This window comes from Dromiciops gliroides, chromosome 1 (assembly GCF_019393635.1).
Source record: "Dromiciops gliroides isolate mDroGli1 chromosome 1, mDroGli1.pri, whole genome shotgun sequence".
Taxonomy (NCBI): domain Eukaryota; kingdom Metazoa; phylum Chordata; class Mammalia; order Microbiotheria; family Microbiotheriidae; genus Dromiciops; species Dromiciops gliroides.
This window is the reverse complement of record NC_057861.1, coordinates 213,595,081-213,617,467: the sequence shown is the minus strand read 5'-3', so window position 1 is coordinate 213,617,467 and position 22,387 is coordinate 213,595,081. Positions and strand designations below refer to the sequence as shown.

At 33.7% G+C, this 22,387-nt stretch overlaps 1 protein-coding gene and 1 non-coding gene across 5 annotated transcripts in view; one reads left to right on the top strand and one right to left on the bottom strand.

The window, feature by feature from the left end:
* CDH19 (cadherin 19) overlaps positions 1 to 22,387 on the bottom strand; it is a 387,803-nt gene that overhangs the window by 5,220 nt on the left and 360,196 nt on the right. For all 4 annotated transcript variants that reach the window (XM_043983861.1, XM_043984122.1, XM_043983951.1 and 1 more), the window contains 2 exons: positions 4,238 to 4,355; positions 865 to 1,116 (listed from right to left, as the gene is read on the bottom strand). In XM_043983861.1, coding sequence (XP_043839796.1) covers positions 865 to 1,116; positions 4,238 to 4,355 — 370 coding nt within the window. The remainder of the gene's footprint in view (positions 1 to 864; positions 1,117 to 4,237; positions 4,356 to 22,387) is intronic.
* Positions 7,164 to 7,266, top strand: LOC122737715. The gene has a single exon (XR_006354511.1). It is a non-coding gene; the product is annotated as a U6 spliceosomal RNA (small nuclear RNA).

The following is a 22,387-nucleotide window of genomic DNA, read 5'->3' as shown; positions in this document are numbered from 1 at the left end:
AGAAAACTAGAGCTGATAATCTTTTGATGTCCTTTCAAGGAACAATGATTATCTGTACCTTTTGTTGTTAAGTAGTTTAGTCTTCTCTGACTCTGTGATCCCATTTGGTGTTTTCTTGGCAAAGATATTGGAGTGGTTTGCCATTTCCTTCTCCATAACTAGGCCTACCCCTCTATTAGGAAACCATCTTTCCAAGTTTGTTATGTTTCCCATGCCTTAATCATGATTGTTTTCAGATAGAATATTCATAGGTGCTGTGGTGATATGCATTATATGTCAGTTGGATGGAATTTTGAATAGATAGGCAAGCCTGGAGTTAGGAAGAACTGAGTTATAGTCTAACCTCAGACAATTGCTATGTGATCCTGGACAAATTACTTAATTCATCTTTATCAGTTATCTCCTCTGTAAAATGGGGTTGTTGTAAAATGAACATCACAGGGTTATTATGAGGATCAAAAGTGTTAATATACATTAACCACTTACAAGACTTAAGATGCTTTATAAATTCTAGCAATTATGAAATAATTGTCATTTAGATTAAAAATATCATTAGGAACAATCTGCAATATTATTTGACAATCACATACATATGCATATACTTGTGTACGATGATTATCACCTCACTATGAAAGATTTTCCGACTTTTAGTTTGTCAATCTATGCCCCTAGTCAGTGCTTTAGTATATTGAGTTGGTTTATATAATTTCATGTCACATTAGTAAGGCAAAAATATATCCATATTCATATTGATCATAGTTCATTTAAAAAAGAACATAAAATATAATATAACTTTTTACTATATGTGGATAATATCACCTTATAAAACCAATTGATATCATTAAACAATGGTTCATTTCTCACCTAATATTATTAGAATACAGGCCAAAATAGCAATTAAACCCTCTATGCTGAAACCCATGGAAAATGTAAGGGCTCCGTATGTGCAGGACTGGGTACCACCATTCTCATCACATTCACAGGCATGGATAGTAAGAGTGTTTGTACTTGTAAGTGATGGATTTCCATTGTCAGCTATTAAAATTGGGAGATAGAAGACAGGCTGTTCTTGGCGGCTAAAGCCACTCCTAGTAGTCAGAATTCCAGCTGTGTTATCTAAAAATTAATAAGAAATACATCTTAATAACTCTTTTTTAATGAAAAGTACAAAGAGGTAAAATTAATCTAAAGGTACAAAAAGCAAGGTAAATACAAATTTCTAATGAGAGATGTTATAACAAGTAATTAGAAATCTTCATCAATTACTTAATCATACCTTTGTAAATATGGTAATACATTTTTAACTATTTTTCAAAATGTCATTTTCACTGCATAACTGTGAAGCAGGGAATTGAACAACATTTTGTAAACTGTACATCATGACTCAAAGGGTTACAAAGATTAAATGTAACTTTCTCTTATATAACTTGACTTTGTTTCTTATTTTCTTTTGTGTACTTGAATATGCACTGTTATTATTCAAACACCTTGGAAGCTTTCTTTAACAACTGGACATATCTGTTTGCCTCAATTGCTATTATTTCATATAAAACATGAAATTCAAAAGTGCAAAGATACCATTAAGACCACACTGGAAAGCCAGTTATTGATAGTCATAGAATAATTAATGACTCTTTCTATGAAAAACTTAATTAAAATATTTTATTTAAATCTGGGGTTAAGAAAACTCCTTCCGAAAATAATAAATGTTGGAGAAGCTATGGGAAAATTGGAACCCTAATGCATTGTTGGTGGAGCTGTGAACTGATCCAACCATTCTGACACAGCAATACCACTTTTGGGTCTTTTCCCCAAAGAGATCATAAAAAAGGGAAAAGGACCCACATGTACAAAAATATTTATAGCTGCTCTTTTTGTGGCAGCAATGAATTAGAAATTGAGGGGCTGCCCATCAATTGGGGAATGTCTGAACAAGTTGTGGTATATGAATGTAATAGAATTCTATTGTGCTATAAGAAAGGATGAGCAGGCAGATTTCAGAGAAACCTGGAAGGATTTGCATGAACCGATGATGAGTGAAATGAGCAGAACCAGAAGAGCATTGTACATAGTATCATCAACATTGTGCATTGATCAACTGTGATGGACTAGATTCTTCTCACCAGTGCAATGGTATAGGAGAGTTCCAGGGGACTCATGATGGAAGGGGATCTCCAAATCCAGAAAAAAAAAAAAAAAGAACTGTGGAGTATAGATGCTTATTGAACCATACTATTAATTTTATTTTTGGTGCCGTTGTTTCTCTATTTTGAGGTTTTTCCTCGTTGCTCTGATTCTTCTCTTATAACATGACTAATGCAGAAATATGTTTAATGTTATATATATATATATCTCCTATTTCAGATTATCTGCTGTCTAGGGGAGGGGGAGGGAGAAAAATCTGAAATTAGAAAACTGGTATAAACAAATGTTGAGAACTATCTTTACATGTAACTGGGAAAAAATAAAGTACTTTTATCAGAAAAAAAAGAAAATTCCATTCATATTTAATATGCAATGGCCTCTGAGAGTATATTCACATTGATTTTACCCAAATAATTAACAAAGTCAATATGAAACATGTATTTTAGTAGAGTTAGGAACTAATTGTCTTTGAGCCTCAAAAGATAAATTTTATGTGTTGTTGGTTTTGGTATTGTTGTTTTTTCCTTGTGTAATTTAATCTGCAGTACAACAAAGTTTTCTCATCAGATTAGGTTCAAATAATGTCTCCAATAATATTGTATTTTAGCATTTGAATTAATATCAGAACTGAATGGCATCAAAATACACAGAAAAAGCCTTCAAACAAGGTCATCAAAAATCAATGCTTAAATTTAGATGCTATGAAAAATTAAACAAATGCCAAAAATTATTTCATATATAGGTATAATAGAAAGAACTCTGGTTCTGGAGTCAGAAGAACTGGGTAGGTTCTACTATAGTCCCTGAAAAATACTCCCTCTGTTATCTTGGATGAATCAATGAATCACTTATTTCAAAGCTTTCTCATCTGTAAACTAAAGGGTTTATAGGCCAAATGACCTTTGAAGCATTTCCTAGCTCTAGGGTATTATCCCATCAGCTTAACACATGAGGTATTTATTTTTGATCTTATATTGTAATGTGTAATTTTACTAAGATACTTTTTTTAAGAAAAAGAAGAAAGTTTTTATTATATTTTGTTTGAGAAAATTATAAAGAAAGATGGCGAGCTAGTAATTGTTTTTGTTATTGTTTGCCTGTCTGGATATGATAACTAATGTTGGGGGTAGATAAAGATAGTTTAAATTATTATGTTTTAAATAAATATTAATTTTATAATAAAGTCAGCTCTTTATGTAATAAACTCAGTTATACAATGTGCATTTTTTCTCTAGTTGGATTTTTAAAAGTGGTTTGTTAAATTGGGCAGCTAGATGACGCAGTTGATAAAGCATTGGCCCTGGATTCAGAAGGGCCCAAGTTCAAATTTGGCCTCAGACACTTGATGCTTACTGGCTGTGTGACCCTGGGCAAGTCACTTAACCCTCCTTGCCCCACCAAAAAACAAAGAAAAAATGGTTTGTTAAAAATGATATGTTAAGACCAATTTTATTTGAATATATATTGATTTATGAAATCTTTATGGTAGGGTTATTAGAACTCCCATTTTTCTTGTTTCAGGAGAACTATATTCCTGAAGTTGAAAGGGGAAAAGAGGTTTGAAAAGTCAATGATACTTTTTTTGTTGTTGTTATTTGAAGAATACAAGTAGCATAATTCCAGAGACAATTATAGCCACCAATTAATGATTATTAATGCCTTTAAAATTATCAGTCAACATATCTAAGAAACAGCACAGTTAAAAATAGAAAACAAAATTACTTAAATACATAAAATAAGTCAACACCAGAACTGAAATTAGTCCTTAAAGGGCCCGGTTCCTTTGCCAATCAGTGTTCCTATGATATACCAAAACATAGAACTATTAAGCATTTGTCAAAACAAATAAACAAAAGCAACAGAAACAAAACTTTTTCTCTTGGACCAGTTTTAAAAGAAAGTCTCCATAATTCAGATTATCATACTAAACATATTTCATCTCCATTTTAATTCATTCTTGTTCCTGTGACCTAATTTCTAACATTATATTGCAATGAGGGAAAAAATTCACAAAATATGGTGTTATAAAGCCATTATAGACATGCATCTTTCATGAAGAAAGGTGTGAAAGGCAGGAGGTGAGTGACACTACCTTGATTATCTCTGACAGTAAAACTCAAGTTGCTTGTGGATTCTGTAGACAGATTGAAGGAAAACCGATGGTCTTCTACAGAAGCATCCCTATCCATAGCACTGATGGTCTGAATTAGCTGGAAAATAAAACAAATAAATAAATCATATGTGTGTGTATGTATGTATGTGAGTGTGTGTGTGTGTGTGTATATATATATATATGTATGTATGTATATGTATAAGCATAGGCATAGATATGTATACATATGTATTTATATGTATACATATATACCTATATATGTGTGTGTGTATATATATATATATATGTACACCTTTATTTTCCCAGCCTCACATTATGCATTGTTTCAAATATAAAATAGAAAGTACTAGAGAACCAACTTTGTTTTTTTTTTACTTAGTATACAAAGAATCTGAATATCAGCTATTATGATCTGCTGATATTATTGTTTTCCCGATTATATTGACAGTATAACAGTCTGGGTTTGCATATGCAAACTATACACATATATACATACATACATAAAAACATATTCATTAATGCTAAAAATCAAAATATGGATCATGGAAATTATGTATTCTATTTTTCAAGGATTTAAAAAATCATTATATCACAAAAGGCTTTACCTGAAAGATCAAAAACTCAAATATATGTTTTTATTTAAATCCAATCATATTATTTAAACTCAAGAACAACCAGCCTCATAGATGTAATTTAGCACCTCTTTATAAATAAATATCTAATCATCTCCATCATATATTGATATTCATGAAATCTTTAATTAAAACTAATGTACTTTATATAAAGATCTATAGGAAAGAAAATTCATTTTTCATTGTCTGTGGTTTATTTCTATCAATGTATTTCCAGGCAAAAGTGAAGGGCGAATTAATGCGGTCATATTATTTCATACTGAGAACCAGTGGACAAAAGTTTAATAAGCCATAGTTTGTAGGGGCTTGTTTCTCTTTGAGGGTAGTACTCTTTAGTTAGGTAGCTCTGGTGTATTATTTGGCCATGACTCAATCATTGATAATTTGGGGATAACAATTACATGTCTGTTGACTGACTTCTTAAAATGTCAGTTTTAGTGTATCTTATGATAAGAAATCATATGCTTAATCCATATATTGATTGAACTGTACTCCACTCATATTTCCATTAATTGATATATCTCCCTTTGAAGTACAACTAAAATGTTACCTCTCCCATTAAGTTTTCCCCTTCATCCCACTCTATCCCCCTAAAAAAAATGATTTTTTTTCCTCCCAAAATCAATCCCTTAGCCCCACCCCCCCAACCCCAGGCCCTGTATGGTAATCATTATTTTAGCCTCAAAATTTGTCTTGGTGCCTTGATTATGGGAGGATTTTAGTAAATATTTGCTCAATTATTCAAATTGAATTAAGTATCTATGATGTGTAAAGAAAACAGGCAGGAAGAAGGAAGGAAGCATGAACTGTATGCCAGACACCATGCTGAGTGATACACAGAAATCTCATTTTATTCTCACAAGAACCTTAGGAGGTGTTTGCTATTATCATCCCAATTTTATAGCTGAGGAAAAAGACAGAAGTTAAGTTATATATCTAATTTTAAACAGCTAGGAAATATCTTTGAGTGAATATCTTCCTGACTGAAGGTCCAGAGCAATGCATAATTCTTATCCGCATGCATAGCACAAAATAGCAAAGGCCATACAGGATTATTTTATAGAACAAGATAGAGGGATGAGATAGTATGCAAATCAACTCCAAAGATTATAAGAGGAGCAATCTCAGGAGGGTTTTTGAAGCTTATCCATGAAAAATGAATAGTATTTAAAAATTGTATATGAGGAAGGAGAAGGGGATTTTTTAGTATATTAAAAAAAAAAAAAGAAATAAACAGAATGAATCCCAAAAGAAATACTCAGTTATATATAAAACATGAAAAGTTTTCCATTTTAGTTAAAAAATGATATAGATTAAGGGAAATGGAGTGAATTAAAGTAAAATGAGACACTTAATAGATTGAGGAGTCTTTAAATGTAGACTAAGTTAAGAAATTCTTTCATTAATCTATACGCAGGTGTTACTAGTTAGGAAAAGTCTTGGTCTTAGAGGCTGTAAGAAATGAGGTTTAATGCTGACTCAGAGAATTACTAGATTTTTGTACCACCTTGGTTAAGTCACTTAAACTATCACTGCCTAAGTTTTCCCATATTTAAAATCTCATAATAATACCCACTTCACAGAGTTGCTGTAAGGGTCAGTACTATGTAAATGTCATAGCTCATCCTATGATAGAAATTATAGAAATATAAAAATACTTTGAGTAGAGAATAGCCAAGATTAAGATCATCATAAGCATAAGGCTAATTAATCTGTCATTATTAAGTGTGTATATGAAAAGAATGAAAGGAAGAAGGTTGAAACTCAAAGTAAAATAAAACCAAAGTATGGTACAATGTGGAAAATGTAAAAAATGAAATTTAATAAGAATGGATTTCAATCTTCAATCTCATAAGTAAGTTGAAAACCCCATGTGCAGTTATATAATGCTGATAGAAGTAGATGTTATTTTATAGGGCTTTATATGAAAAAGACATTAGAATTTTAGTGGTCTGAACACTCTCTGAATCAACTGTCTGAAATGGCAGTAAATCCAGACCTCTGATTTTATTTCTGTAAATAACTATTAGTATAGAATCACTCTCCATTGAAGTAGGCTAGTAAATACTCAGCAATTATAATTTTAATGAATTTCTTTTGGGAACTGGGAGGTTAAATAACTTGTTCAGGGTCATATTGCTGCTATGTGTCAGAAGCAGGACTCCAACAATTTATAACCTTCTGGTTGGTCTCTCTGCTTCAAGTCTTTCCATACTACAATCTATTCTCCACTCATATTCTAAATGAATCTTCAAAAAGTTCAAATCAGCTACTTGCTTTGGCAGCACATGCAGTTAATTTGGACTGAACCTGGGAAGATTAACATGGCCCCTATGCTAGCATGATATGCAAATTTATGAAGTGGTCTATATGTTTTTCAAGCTGGACCTCAGTAAATATGGGTAGATCCTGAGCCCTAGCATAGTAGAGCAGGCACATGCCAACACCAGGAACCCCCACATGCCTCAGTATAGCTAGGGGCACCAACCGATTTCAGCTCAGTGTAGCCTCAGGCAACATTCAGCAGCCAGATCTATACTAGCTTCAGGGTAGTTCTGGGATAACAGGTAGATATCAACCCTATGGGTACCTAAGAAAACAGGCACCACTCCCATGATGTGCCTCAGTATAGCCCTGGCAAAAGAAGCAGTCCCCAATAGCCAGTATACCAGGAGCTTTAATGTATCCCTGGGGAAATGCAGAAACACCCACTAGCCTCAGCACACCCAGACAGCATTACTAAGAACCCAGATCAGTACCAGGTAAGCTGCCAGACACCTCCTGCCTCCAGTAGTACCAACTACCTTCCACCCTACCCTTTGTCACATAACCAGACACCAGGATTCCCTTTGGGCCTCATGAAAACATCAGTGTAGCACCAGGTAAATAGCCAGTGTCTAAGGCCCCTGAACAAATAAAGTCTGAAACAATGCCCTTTTTAACCTGGGAGCAGAGTTCAAATTTAAAAGAAAGGGGAAAGGACAAAAAAAAAAAAGGTAAGCAAAAAACAACAAAAAACATTCTGAACTTAGGGTGTTATTATGGTGACAGGAAAGATCATGATACAAATTCATAAGAGGACAACAACAATGGGCCAAACCCCAAAGTAAAATAGGAAGCATACTCAAGCCCAGAAAGAACTCATGGAAGAACTTTTAAAAAGCTTGAACATCATATAAGAGAGTATGAAAATCAGAGCTCTGCCCTGAGAAGAAAGCAGGTGATTTGGCATCTGGAAGTTATGTCTATAGAACTGCCTATGGTCTTGTAAATCAAAGCTACTAGACCATTAGCTTGGAGCTATGTGTGTGGATGGCCCTGCTTCCTGTTTCACAGAGGGTTTCTGAGAGAAGCCATGAAGGATCTCTCTTTTTTTGGTTCAGGACTTCAGTTTGGTGGCAGACAGAGAACTTCATGTGGGCTGTTAGGGAAAGGCAAGGTTTTATCTCTGGCTATCTTGAATAGATCTAAGCTAAGAAATCTGTTCTCAATCTCTCTTTCTTAACTAACTTCTAATACACTTTAATAAATACTTAAAAAGCCTAAACTCTTGCTGAATTGATCAGTAAATCTTAGCTAGTTTCTCCCCCACACTGGGATCAGATCAGGCAACCACAAATTAGATGTTACATATCACAGCTAGAATTTTAGGCTTTACAAGAGGTAGAAGAACAATTGGGAAAAGAAATGAGAGTTATGCAAGAGAATTATGATGGAAAGAAAGAGTAAACAGCATGGAAAAAGAAAATAATCACTTAAAAAGCAAATTGGTCAAATGGAAAAGGACATACAAAAATCTGGCAAAGAAAACAACTCCTTAAAAAGTACAATTGGCAAAATAGAAAATAAAATACAAAAGCTAATTGAGGAAAACAACTCTTTAAAAGTTAGAATTGGGCATTGGAGCTAATGACTCTGAGACATCAAGAATCAGTCAAGCAAAGTCAAAAGAATGAAAAAAATAGAAGAAAATATAAAATATCTCATCAGAAAAACAACTGATCTGGAAAAATAGATCCAAGAGAAACAATGTTAAAATCATAGGACTAAGTGAAAGCTTTAATCAAAAGCAGGATCTGGACAGCATCTTTTGAGAAATTATCAAGGAAGACTGCCTTGAAATCCTGGAACCAGGGGAGAAAACAGGCATTGAAAGAATCCAACTATCACCTCAGGAAAGAGTTCTCAAAATAAAAATTCTAAGGAACTTTATAGCCAAAATTTGGAACTATTAGGTCAAGAAAAAAAATGCTACAAGTGGCCAGAAAGAAACAATTTTCAAATTGGGGAACCACAATCAGGATAATATAGAACTTAGAAGCTACATTAAATATCAAAGGGCATGGAACGTAATATTCTGAAAAGCAAAGAAAGGAGCTAGGACTATAACCAAAATCACTTACCTGTCAAAATTAAGTATATTATATCAAGGGGTAAATGACCATTCAATGAAATAGAAGGATTCAAACTTTCATAAGGAGATCAGAATTAAACCAAAATTAGATTTCCTATATCAAGACCCAAGAGAAGCATAAAAAGGTAGAAAGAGAAAAGAAAACCTAAGGGATTCAATAGAGCTAAACTGTTAATATTCCTACATGGGAAGATGATAACTTGTACTTCTTTTAAAAAGTATCACTAATAGCACAACTAGAAGGAATATACATATAAAGAGGAAATCAGAGGAATTTGAAGGGATGACAAAATAATCAAGGGATGAGAAAGGAGAGTACACTGGATGAAGAAGTGAGGGAGAGATAGAATAAGGTAAATTATTTCACATGAAGAGGTGAAGAAGACCTCTTACAGCTGAGGAGAAAATAGGGTGGGTGATAGGCATCACTTGAACCTTATTCTCTTCAGTATTAGCTCAAAAAGGAAATAATATAAATAATTAATTGAATGCAGAAATCTATCTTACCTGCCAGGGAAGTAAGAAGGGAAGAGATTAAGTAAAGGAAGGGGGGAGGAACTTACAGAAGGAAGGGAAGATTGAGGGAGATGGTATTCAGAAGCAAAACACTGGTGAGGAGGGAAAGAGTGAAAGGAGAGCAAAAACTCTAAACAAGGATAAAAATAGGATGGAGGGATATTCACAGTATCATAACTGTAAATGTGAATGGGCTGAACTTTCCAATAAAATAGAAGCAGAAAGCAGAGTGAATGAAAAACAAGAATCCTACAAGATATCATTTACAAGAAACACATTTGAAACAGATACACACAGAGTAAAAGTAAAAGGCTAAAGCTGAATATACTATTCTAAAGCTGAAGTAAAAAAAAATAGCAGGGTAGAAAACCTTATCTCAGACAAAGCAAAAACAAAAATATATCTAACTAAAAGAGATAAAGAAGGAAACTATATCTTGTTAAAAGGTACCAGAGACAAGGAAGTAATATTAATATTAAACATATATGCATCAAGTGGTATAGCATCCAGATTCTTAGAGCAGAAGTAAAGTGAGTTGTAGAAAGAAATAGACAGCAAAACTGTACTAGTAGGGGACCTCAATTTCCCCCTCTTAGAACAAGATTAATCTTATCACAAAATAAATAAGAAAGAAGTTAAGGAGGTGAATTGAATTTTTAAAAAAGTTCGATATGATAGACCTCTGGAGAAAATTGAATGGGGATCGGAAGGGATATACCTTTTTCTTGGCAGTACATGGTAACTACACAAAAATTTACCATGTATTAGGGTATAAAAATCTCTTAGTCAAATGCAGAAATGCAGAAATAGCAAATGCATCTTTTTCAGATACTGATGTGATGGAAAAAAAAAAGAGCATGTGTCATAAAGGGCCATGGAAGGTTAGAATAACAATTTATTAGAAACTAAATAATCTAATCCTAAAGAATGAGTAGGTCAAACAACAAATCATCAAAACAATCAATAATTTCAACAAAGAGAATGACAATAATGAGACAGCATACCAAAACTTAACTGTTGCAGCAAAAGCAGTACTTAGTGGAAAATGTATATCTCTTAATGCTTACATAAATTAAAAAAAAAAAAGAAGGGAGATCAAAGAATTGGTCATTCAAGTATAAAAGCTAGAAAAATAACAATATAAAAATACCAAATCCACCATTCTGAAAATCAAGGGGGGGGGGGGGCGCTTATGCATTTGAAAGTAAGAAACCTACTCAATTAATAAATAAAAGTAAAATCTGATGTTATAAAAAATAGATAAGCTTTTGCTTATTTCAATTTGCAAAAAATAAAGGAAAAAGAAAATAAATTACCACTATCAAAAATGAAGAAAGTTAATTTACCATCAGTGAAGAGAAATCGAATCAGTAATTAGGAACTATTTTGCCCAACTGTATGCTACTAAATCTGACAACTAAATGAAATGGATGTATATTTACAAAAATATAAATTGCCCAGATTAACAAAAGAGGAAAGAAAATATTTTAACAATCCCATTTTAGAAAAAAGAAATTGAAGTCCTATCAAGGAACTCCCTAAGAAAAAACATCTTCAGGGCCAGATGGATTTTTAAGTGAATTCTACCAAATATTTAAAGAACAATTAATTCCAAATATAAACTATTTATAAAAAGAAGTTGAAGTTCTACCCAATTACTTTTATGACACAAATAAGATGTTGCTACCTAAACCAGGAAGAGAAAGAAAATTATATACCAATTTCCCTACTAAATATTGATACAAAAATTTTAATAAAATATTGGCAGAGATTACAACAATTTATCACCAGGGTAATATACTATGAAAACATGGGATTTGTACCAGGAATACAGGACTGGTTCAATATTAGGAAAACTATCAACATAATTGACCATATCACTAACAAATGTAACCAAAACCATAAGATTATCTCAACTGATGCAGAAAAAGCTTTAGAAAAAATACAGCACTCATTCCTATTTAAAAAAAAATAGAGAACCTTGGAACAAATGGAGCTGTCCTTGAAATGATAAGCAATAGCAATTTAAAACCATCAGTAGGCATTATATGTAATGGGGATAAAAGAATTTCCAATAGAAATGGGGTGAAACAAGGATGAACATTATTACCATTATTATTCAATATTGTACTAGAAATGTTAGCTTAGGCAACAAGAGAAGAAAAAAGAAATCCAAGGAATTAGAGTAGGCAAAGAGGAAACGAAACTATTACTCTTTGCAGATGATACAGTGGTATGCTTTGAGAATCCTAGAGAATCAAATAAAAAAAAACTTGAAATAATAAATTTTAGCATAGCTGGAGGATGTAAAATAAAGCCATAAAAATTATCTGAATATCTATATGTGACCAACAAAGCCCCACAGCAAGAGATAGAAAGAGAAATTTCATTTAAAATAATTTAGACAATATAAAATAGCTGAGAGTCTACCTGCGAAGACAAATGCAGGAACTATGTAAACACAATTTCAAAAGAGTTTTCATGAAGACATATTAGCTCTTACTGATCACTGCTACATTCTAGAATTTTGCAAAATTCTAGAATGCAATGATCAGTAAGAGCTAATGTCTTCATGACAAAAATGGTAAATCTCTTGTTGTATGTAGTCTTTTGTATGACAGAGAAGTTCAATGGTATTTCTAAGTACAGTTCCCTTTTCATCACAGTAATTAGACTATTAGATGAAGAAAATAAATCTCTCAAATTTACTTTACCAAAAATATTTATGGATGAGATTAAATTTGATTTGTTAATTCAGAACTGTTTGAATGATCAGAGCCAAAGATAAATTTCTAGGGGGATTGTTCATGAATATATCTTTGACCCTATTTTAGTTAACATTTTTATCAATAATTTTGATAAAGAAATATATGACTGATAAAATTTGCAGTTGGCATGAAGCTTTAAAAAATACCTAACATTCTGGGTGAGAATTTGCATGCAAAAATATCTCCACAGTTTAGAATAATGGGCTGAATCTAATTTGATGAAATTCAATAGATTTAAATATGAATTTTCAGATATGCATTGGTAAAAAGATTTTTTAAGCCAGAATTACCTATACCAATGACATAATAAGTGCAGACCAAATATATGTATTTGATGCCTTTCTATACTTAGTCTCAAATAATAAATTTCACATGCAAGTTGGGGTAGACATGGCTAAATTATGATATTTTTGAGCAGATCTTCATAATCTAGTGTACTTGAAGTTAAATATTTAAATATTATTCAAGATTGTGATATGGAAGCTGTTGTGGCAATGCAGTAAGACCCCAGAAACCAAAAGAACCCAACCACCAAGGAATCCTTAAAACTTCCTCAAGGGAAAAGCACCTCAGGAATAATGTGTGGCTAAGCATGACTCTGGTATGCTAATAAGCAATATCAAGGTCTACAAGATGATATGCAGTATATGAATGGATGCTGCATATCCTACTGATACCCCATTATTCAAAGATCCCCTCACAGTTATCTTTTCTTTGCTTCCCCTTTCTTTGTTTTTTAAAGATACAAAAGACCAGGTCTTCTCTTACTCCAGTGGGGCAGTCACCATGGTGATCTTTTCTCTGGACATTATTCCTCTCACCTAATCTCTTTTTTATTTTAAAAGATTCATGATAAGTCTCCAATTCTTTAGGTGAGCTAGCCTTGGGATCCAGGTCACAAGTCCCTCCAACAGCAGCCAAATACAATCAAGATATCTTTAGGTTTCATGAAGTGAGATACAAACTGAGAAATTAGTGATATAATAGCTATGTGCACTTTTCTCTACTATGCCAATTTTCAATTATTGTTTCAGTTTTAGTACCACATTTTAGAAAACACAAATTGATGCTTATCAAGAAAAGGGAGATCTGAATGAGAGGACTTATTCCATAAGGAGATTGGCTTTAGCCTTTAGGGACTAGGGCTGCTTAAATGGAAGAATTAGACAGTTTCCAGCAAAAATAGAGATGTGTAAAGTTCCGAGCTGTCAAATTTAAATGAAAATAGCCAACATAGCAAAAATGAGTTCTTTAATCTGGGCAAGTGAGCTGCAGCTCAGGGTGCCACACAGCAAGTTTGGATACACAAGGAGGGGGCTTGGAACAGTATTTATATAGAATACTAAGGCAGAGAGAAGTACTAGCCTGCAGATGGGAGAAATTAGGCATTGCAAAGTTTCATAGGGTAAGTTGATCTGCACAACAAGAAAAAGTCAGTAAGGAAAGCTTGGGTATCTCTCAAGGGGAGAGTTTGAGAGACTTACAAAATAATCAGAGTTTGGAAGTGACAATGTCTGGTCAGCCCTAGGCAATTCATTGGCCTAGGAACTGTTAATATGAATATATGGGTCACCTGGATTTGATGGAGGTACCTTATTATCCAAAAATATTTTTATGAAACCCTGGATTAATAGAAGCAAAATGTTCTTCAACTGAACTCCAAACTGAACCCAGATAGCTAGCAGATAAAAGATCTTGCCTAATGACTACTTTTCCCTCAGGATCATAAGTCCCTATTTTATGGTAACTTCTGGGCATCCTCATCCTGGCCACACCATTTTTTTTAATCCTATAATCTCATCATGATGCTTCTGTATTTCCTCCATATTTGTTATAACTGAAATTGATAAACTGCCTTTTACTTCTGGGTTGATTTCTGTATCATACTATTAAAACTGACAATGCCCTGTAGTCAGTGGGCTAAAACCATATATACCCTCAGAAATGGGGAGTCCCAAGACTTCTATTCTTAGGAGGGGAGTCTCCACATGATCATGTGTTATATATTTCTTCTTGGGACAAAATATTAAATTGATATTATGTTTTTTTTTTCTGCCTGTCTGATCTTTTTCATAGGAGGACAGGTATTATGTTCTCTGATCTGGTTAGTAGGAGATTAAATTCTCTGATCTGGTTTTGGTAGGAGATATTATAATTTCTCTGATGAGTTTATTAATTTTGTAGGAGATATTAAAGATTATTTCTCTGATCTGTTTGTAGGATACAGACATACAAAAACTATATTTTAATATTCAACAGAACTGAGACTAAGTCAGCATCAGTTAATTCTTAGTCAACTTGTATTTGTCATAGCTAAACCAAAAGAGTGATACTTACTAATGATGAAGAGAAACATTATATGAAAGAAAGATTCCTGAGAAAAAAATATAAATAACAACAAGCTCTTCAATACTTTAAAAAATGGAAATAGGAAATGAAACCTGAAACTAAGTGAAAAATCTTATTTTGAAACTGTGCTCTAGTAGATGAGGCCTGAAGCTCAAATATTTTTGGTAAGCAACTGGGGAAGGAATAAAATGACAAAATGACCATGTGTTTTGGGCTGTCCCAGGAAATATACCATGCCATCTGAGCAAATCTTAAATGGCTATATAAGTAAAAAAACTTAAAATCTAATATTAAAGGCTTAAACTAGTCTCCATCCTGAATTGCCATCTCAAGTGTTACAGAGAAAACAAACAAACCAAAAATCATTATTATGGTTTTTTTGTTTGTTTATTTGTTTGGGGGGTTTTGTGGGGCAATGAGGGTTAAGTGACTTGCCCAGGGTCACACAGGTAGTAAGTGTCAAGTATCTGAGGACAGATTTAAACTCAGGTCCTCCTGAATCCAGGGCCAGTGCTTTATCCACTGCAGCACCTAGCTGACCCCCATTGTTATGTTTTTTTAAGAGAGTAAAAAAAATGAACATATTAGGGAATGATAAATACAATTGCCTAAGAACTGACTGATTCTGAGCTGGTTTAGCTTTCCAGGCCATAAAATTGCCTGGGGCTGAGAAGACATTATCACTCTGGCCTCTGATTATTTTGTGCAACCCCTAACTTCTCCCCTCCCAAAGATTCCCAAGTTTTCTTCTTAGATTTTTGTCTTGTTATGGAAAAGAAGTTATGTGGTAAAACTATGAGATACTTAACCCTACCAAAGGCAATCTATTCACTCTCCCTACACTATATAAATCCTGTTCCCAGGCCCCTTCTGGGGTACTCCAGTACTTGCTGTGTAGTATGATGAGCTGCAATACTCTGGCTAGATTAAAGACCTCAATTATGTTATATTGATTGTTTAATTAAATGTCATGTTGGCAGGAACAAAAGAAGAGGAAGAACATAATTTCTCATAATTGAGTTTATTCAGAAATATATATATGTATATATATATATATACATATATATATATATATGGAGAGAGAGAGAGAGAGAGAGAGAGAAAGGTTGGGATAATGGATATTTTATTAAACCCCATTCCTATCTGAACTGGTCAAAGGAAGGTGAACATACTCACAGTCTAGTGGAGAAACTAAATAAACAGAAATAGATGTGGAAAGGGAAAGAGAAGATGGGAGACTAAAAGTGTAGGAATGGTTGTAGAGGAAATAATCATAAGCAAAACTCTTCAAAATAGACGCACATTTGCTTATTTTAGTGGGATGATAGCATTATTATTTAGGGAATGAAAAATTAAAACCAAGTCCTCTGTAGTTGGGCTGTATGGAGAGGGTTATACTGTTATTATTCTTTGTTGTTATCCTAGATTCTGACATCTTGGTTCCATCTCCTTTTAATCTTTATATTCTATAGTTATTTGGTTCTTCATTTGCAAAATGAAGGGAACAAAGTAGGTCCTATATTTAGATAGACAGGTAGATGATAGATAGCTAACAGATAAAGACAATTTACTGAAAACTTTCTAATCCCCACCTACATATATATGTATATGTATATATGTATGTGTATGTGTATATATATAGTGTGTGTATGTATGTATATACATAAATATTATATTTTAAATATAATTGTCTTGACTGATCATATTTGGAAAAGTAAGGCATTTTCTGTTGTTTTTGCTACCATTGTTATTGCTTTTGATGTTCTTGTTGTATCGTTCTCTTAGAAGATTTTGTGGCTAATTGCCACAACCATCTGTGTATCCAATCTTGTCACCCAAGAATTGACAAAGGTCATGAACTTAAGTGTTACAAATGGGCCTTATAATCATGTCTTCTGACTAAAGCAGTACTTTCTTCACCACAACATGATGTATTAGGAAGAAAAAAAATAATACTATCCAAATAATGTGTTATAGAGCTCAATATTTGTTATGATTGTGTGTGTGTGTGTGTGTGTGTGTATGTAAAATAATACCTACTAGTCCATATGGTCCAGAGTGAAAAAGTAAAATACATTAACCATTGCTCTTATACTCTTTCATTCCTTGTTATAATTAGTTGTAATTTTCATTGGAAGGAAATTAAAGAATAATAATCAATAGAAAATCATGTTTATTGTAGTTATTCCTTCATCTTTATCTGTAAACTTATCACTCATGATTCCTGAGTGATATTCTAAAAGAAGTCTTGTACATTTTAATTAAGTCATGATCCAATTCCAGTCACTAACCATATTTATGACAAATAAACAAACCAGAAACATAGTTCAAGGATTTTGGGAGTAAATTTTGTCTCTATTGCTGGTCCACAGATAAAATTAGAGAGATAGAGGCCTACTTTTTTAATGTTTGCCCCAATCCATGAAAAATGAAAACATAAACACATATAAGAAAGTATAAGCAGGGTAAGACTTTAAAGCATTATGCCCTAATTATTTGTGAATCACAAGATTCTAAAAAATCTGATGTCCTTGATGTTAAAACAAAGATAATAGGTTAAGGTATGGCTTCTATAAAATGGCTTATTGATTGGTCTGGAATCTAATTGCCACAAATTCTATTACTTTAAGACTCATTAATCTGGTTGCTCTAAAAATTTAGGAGCTGAGTTAAAAGTTTGCTTTTGTTTTTTAATTACTTTTAGCACAATTTTTTCTTCCTGAAAACGTTTTAGAGTGTTTGATTAGAGATTTTTATGTACAAAAATATACTTGCCTTGGTTAAATTGCTAAATATGTGAAAACCATTTCTTTGCTTGACTTACTCTGCATAATTTAAAACCATGTTACATCATTGATAATACTGTACATATCTTCCAACATAAATAAAAATATGTATTAATCCATTAAAATAATTCTATATTCCTTTTAAATGAATGGACTAAAATAATTTTAAATTCTACAAATTGGAGATAATAAGGAAAATGTATCAAACTAACAATTGTATTATATTCATTCTTTACAAAATATTTAAGCATTACAAAATCCTTTCCTTGCAACAACCCTGTGAAATATTTATGATGTATTACTTTCACCATCTTGCAATAAGGGGATTGAAGCGCTAGGAATTTAAATAACTTTCTCATAATCCCACAGATAGCAAGTATCATAAATAAGATTCAAATCCAAATTTCTTTATCACATACCCAATACTCTTTCCCATATAAAAATATCAAAACAAAGACAATTGGAATTAAAGATATTTCATAATAACTTATAATTCAAACATATAGAGTTGAGTGGTGATTATTTGTTCAAATGATCATGATGTAGAATTCATTCAAGCCAATAGATAAATATTATTTTCCCCACAAATAAACTTCTTCCTGTAAATAAGACTTGGAAAAGTATATTAAATTATAGAATTCCATACTGTGGCCTCCTGACTATGCTTTAATTTATAGAATATACAGATGTTTAGACATCTACTTGAGCCATATTACTATTGCCCTGACTCCACAGCCCTAGGTCCTTCCATCTGTACCAGTTCCCTCCACACTAGACCTCCAGAATCCATATAATATACTAGTAAAATTAAGCCACTCAATTAGGAAACCCCCACCATGGGGCTGAATCAATGCAAACTTACTTAGTTCTTTAAGTTTAGCTGGCACTCAGTTCATGCTTTATTTTCTAATCAGACAACTGCTCACCTGGTCTATCTTGTCATATGTCTTACCTAACCCCCCACTTCCTCTGCTTTCTAAATCCTCCTTGGAGCCATCAAACAAATCAAAAGTTATGATCGTATAGCTCACTGATCAACTGATTTATTGACCTTTGGAGTAACTCACTATTTACATGAGTCCCTCGTCCAAAACAAAATATAGCCTAGGCATCACTCTTCTAAATTAGAAGTCTTTTTCTATTAGAAGTTAAGTTCCTTGAATGCAAGGACTATATTGATTGTTTTCTATTTTGATCCCCAACGTTTAGCACAATATTTAGCACATATGAAGAACTTACTAATTGCTGTCTAGCATGTGCTCATTCCTTCGTTTAGGAATTAAGAAAACTGATGCTATAGAAATTAAATGGCTTCTCTCTGAACATAAAACCAGTACCAGGCAGAACTGGGAACAGAATCTAGACCTCTAGATATCCAGGACAAGGTTTTCCTCTTTCTTCCTTTTCATTATACCAAAGTACTTTTATTTTCCATCTTCAGATTACTTATTTATTGACAAGATCACTTCTTTCTTCTCGTCTTCTCTTGCAACAGTTTTTGAGGGTGGGAAAGGTGCCCTTCTGCACCAATATGATCAAATAGGTGTTGTTTTTAAGCAATTAAACTAAGAAATTGAACTAACTCCCTAATTATTAAATCTAATTATTAAAATGTACTATAAAATAAGATTAATATTCATTATAAAATTAATTCTATGTAATAATTCTCTGCCACACATCATGGATTAGAAATGACATTAAATTCTTAAAGGATTTAACATTCTTCAGAACTACAATTCAAATTGGGTAAACAAGTCCTTACTCCATGGTAAATACAGCATGGGTTGAGTATCCTTTTTCCCTGGTGGTGTAATACTTTTGTAATTATTTCAGGACACAAACTTCAGAATACTAGTCCAACTACCCCCAGACTCCTCCCTTCTATTATGAATATGGGAAAGAACTGGACTTAAAATTATAGTAGGAATATCAATCAATTGACATGAATTTATTAAGTGTGTATTTTGTACCAAGCACTAGGAATGCAAAATCAAAAGTAAAATAAGACCCTTCTGTATACCACTGCCTTCCAATGTCACCCCATGAAATATAATTCCATGTATTCTTTAACAATTCATGCTAAGCCAGGCAGATTTGGTATATATGTCCAATAATAGACCATCTGTTTCTTTTCTCAGATTCAATCTAGAGGTGACAGAGGCTCATAATCAGGGTGAATTGTCATCTAAGTGATTTTTTTCAAAGTAACTTTTGAATACTACTTACTGAAATGTAAAGGGAAAGGTAATCTGGATGAATGGAGGAAGCAATCAAGTCAAGAGCGAAATCACAGATTCTTGAAATAATGAAGCAAAGTACGTCAAAGTTTCAAATTTGGTTAAAATTACTTTCTATGTAGGCTCCTCATGCTAATTTGATATAATATGAAGGACATTTATTACATATTACATATGTTCCAGGCACCATGCTAAGCTCACAGGGTATAAGTAAGTTAAAAAAAAAAAACAATATCTGCTCTCAAGAAGCTTACACTCTAATGGTGGAAGACAATATACAAAATGGAACTGAAAGGGGTAAACACACTAAAGAGAATCTGGCACAGAGGGTAGGGAGGAGGATGGTAGGCATGATGATGATGGAGTCAAAACCAAGCAGAACTGGAGGTAAAAGAAGAAATGTTTGCAACTTTGAGGCCTCTATAAAGGAAGGCTATAGGTTGTATTTTTGCTCCACTCATCAGTCATAGGGACAGAACCAACTAAGAGCAAAGATGATGTATGTATATCAAAGCTGAAGCAATCTACATTATTTTCCTGGTGATAAGCCTATGGTATGTAGGGTGGGAAGTCGTGGTCTGATATTGATGGTGAATTCCAAACCAAGCAGAGCAGTTGGTATAAAATGAAGATGTCATCCCCACTACTCTCAATATTAAAAATCTGATGACAGGGGGCAGCTAGGTGATGCAGTGGATAAAACACTGGCCGTGGGTGCAAGAGGACCTGAGTTCAAATTTGACCTCAGACACTTAACATTTACTACCTGTGTGACCCTGGGCAAGTCACTTAACCCTCATTGCCCACAAAAAAATATTTGATCAGGTTCAATCTATCCAAATTAATACTCACATGTCCCCAATTCCACTAAATTTCTTCCTCAGTACTATAAAATGAGGATCTAATAGCACTTATCTCACAGGGTTGTTGTGAGAATCAAATGTAATAATATTTGTAAAAAGATTTGTTTACTTTGTCCTTCATTTTTTGAAGAGGACCAATGATATCACAGGGCGCTGTCTTTACTCATTAGGGAACTGGATTTAAGTGAGGCACAGTTGCACAAAGGCATCAGCCTCACTCTTTCTTCCAGAGTCATCAAAGTCCAATAAGAAGACAAAAGTCAAGATGACTGGCCAAGACCCAGGATGTAGTATATGACCTTAGAGTCTCTGATGTCTGACTAAGCTTTAAGTACCTCGCAGTGCCTGTCTCAGCCGCATTCATAACCATTGGAATATTTTCCTCCTTATCTGCCCATTCTGCTAAGGAAGTCTTTGCATGATTGGGTTAGACACCCTCAGTGTTCACATGACAAGGTAAATACATCGCCTATCTCACTGACAGGTAGAGAGACCTGTTGGTTACACTCATCCTGGTTTAGCCCATCTTACCAGAATGTTTTACTAGACTGTAGCCTATACTACAACTTCTTGGAAACACAAGTGAGAGTTTAGTGCCAGGTATACACCTAAAGTGGATGAGCAGTCCTGAAAAGGGCTCAGCAACCCTCACACAGAGGTGCTAGTCCTCCTTAAACACCCCATAGACCCCGCATTCAGCTCCTGGTACATAGTAGACAATAAATGCTTGTTTCCTTCTCTTCTCTTCCTTTCCCTCCTCAAAATACCAAAGAAATTTTCTATTAATTACATGGCATTATATGATAATACTAATGATAGATAATTAAATGAGCAGACTGAATTTATAACAAATTTTCTTAATATCTGTTGCACAACCTCAATCAACAACCCTCCTTTCAAACCTGTAGGTTTGAAGATTGTGAGCTTATTCTTGAACCAGAATAGGTTAATTACTTGTCTCTTGGGTGATCTCTGCAGGTTTTGTATATTTATTTTTGCATTGCCATGCTATTTTCTTTTAAATTTCTGAGAAATCTGGAATCTGATACTACTGGTTCCACAATAGGTGGAAAAGGGCTGTCCAGGGAGAGAACAAGAGATTTGCCAGAAATCCAAATCTTATCTTATCAGTCATGGGAACAAGCTCTTATCTGGACGATCTTGCTACTTCAATAAAAGCCTGACATCTCAGAGACAGGAAAAACTACAATGAAGACTATTACTATTCCTACTTGTGGTAAGATTATTGGAATTTGGCTGACTCAGTGGAAGAGGCCACACCTGGCCTTCCCTGAAGTGATATATGCTGCTGATGTCAGAAGGAGAAACCACTCTCCATAGGCAGTTTTGATGGACCTCCCCTTTTGGGGGAGGAAGATTAAATGCTTGCTGAGGGGTCCTCACTCTCTTCTGGAGTCTTTTTTCCTCCCGGTGGCTTGAGCAGCAGCAGCTGTAGGAGCAACAGATGATGAGTCCTTCAGGCCTAGCTGTAAGCTGTTTTTTCCATTGAAGCTACAAGCTCCAGGTGGTGAGTTAAAATACGAACTCTGCTCTTTTGAATAAA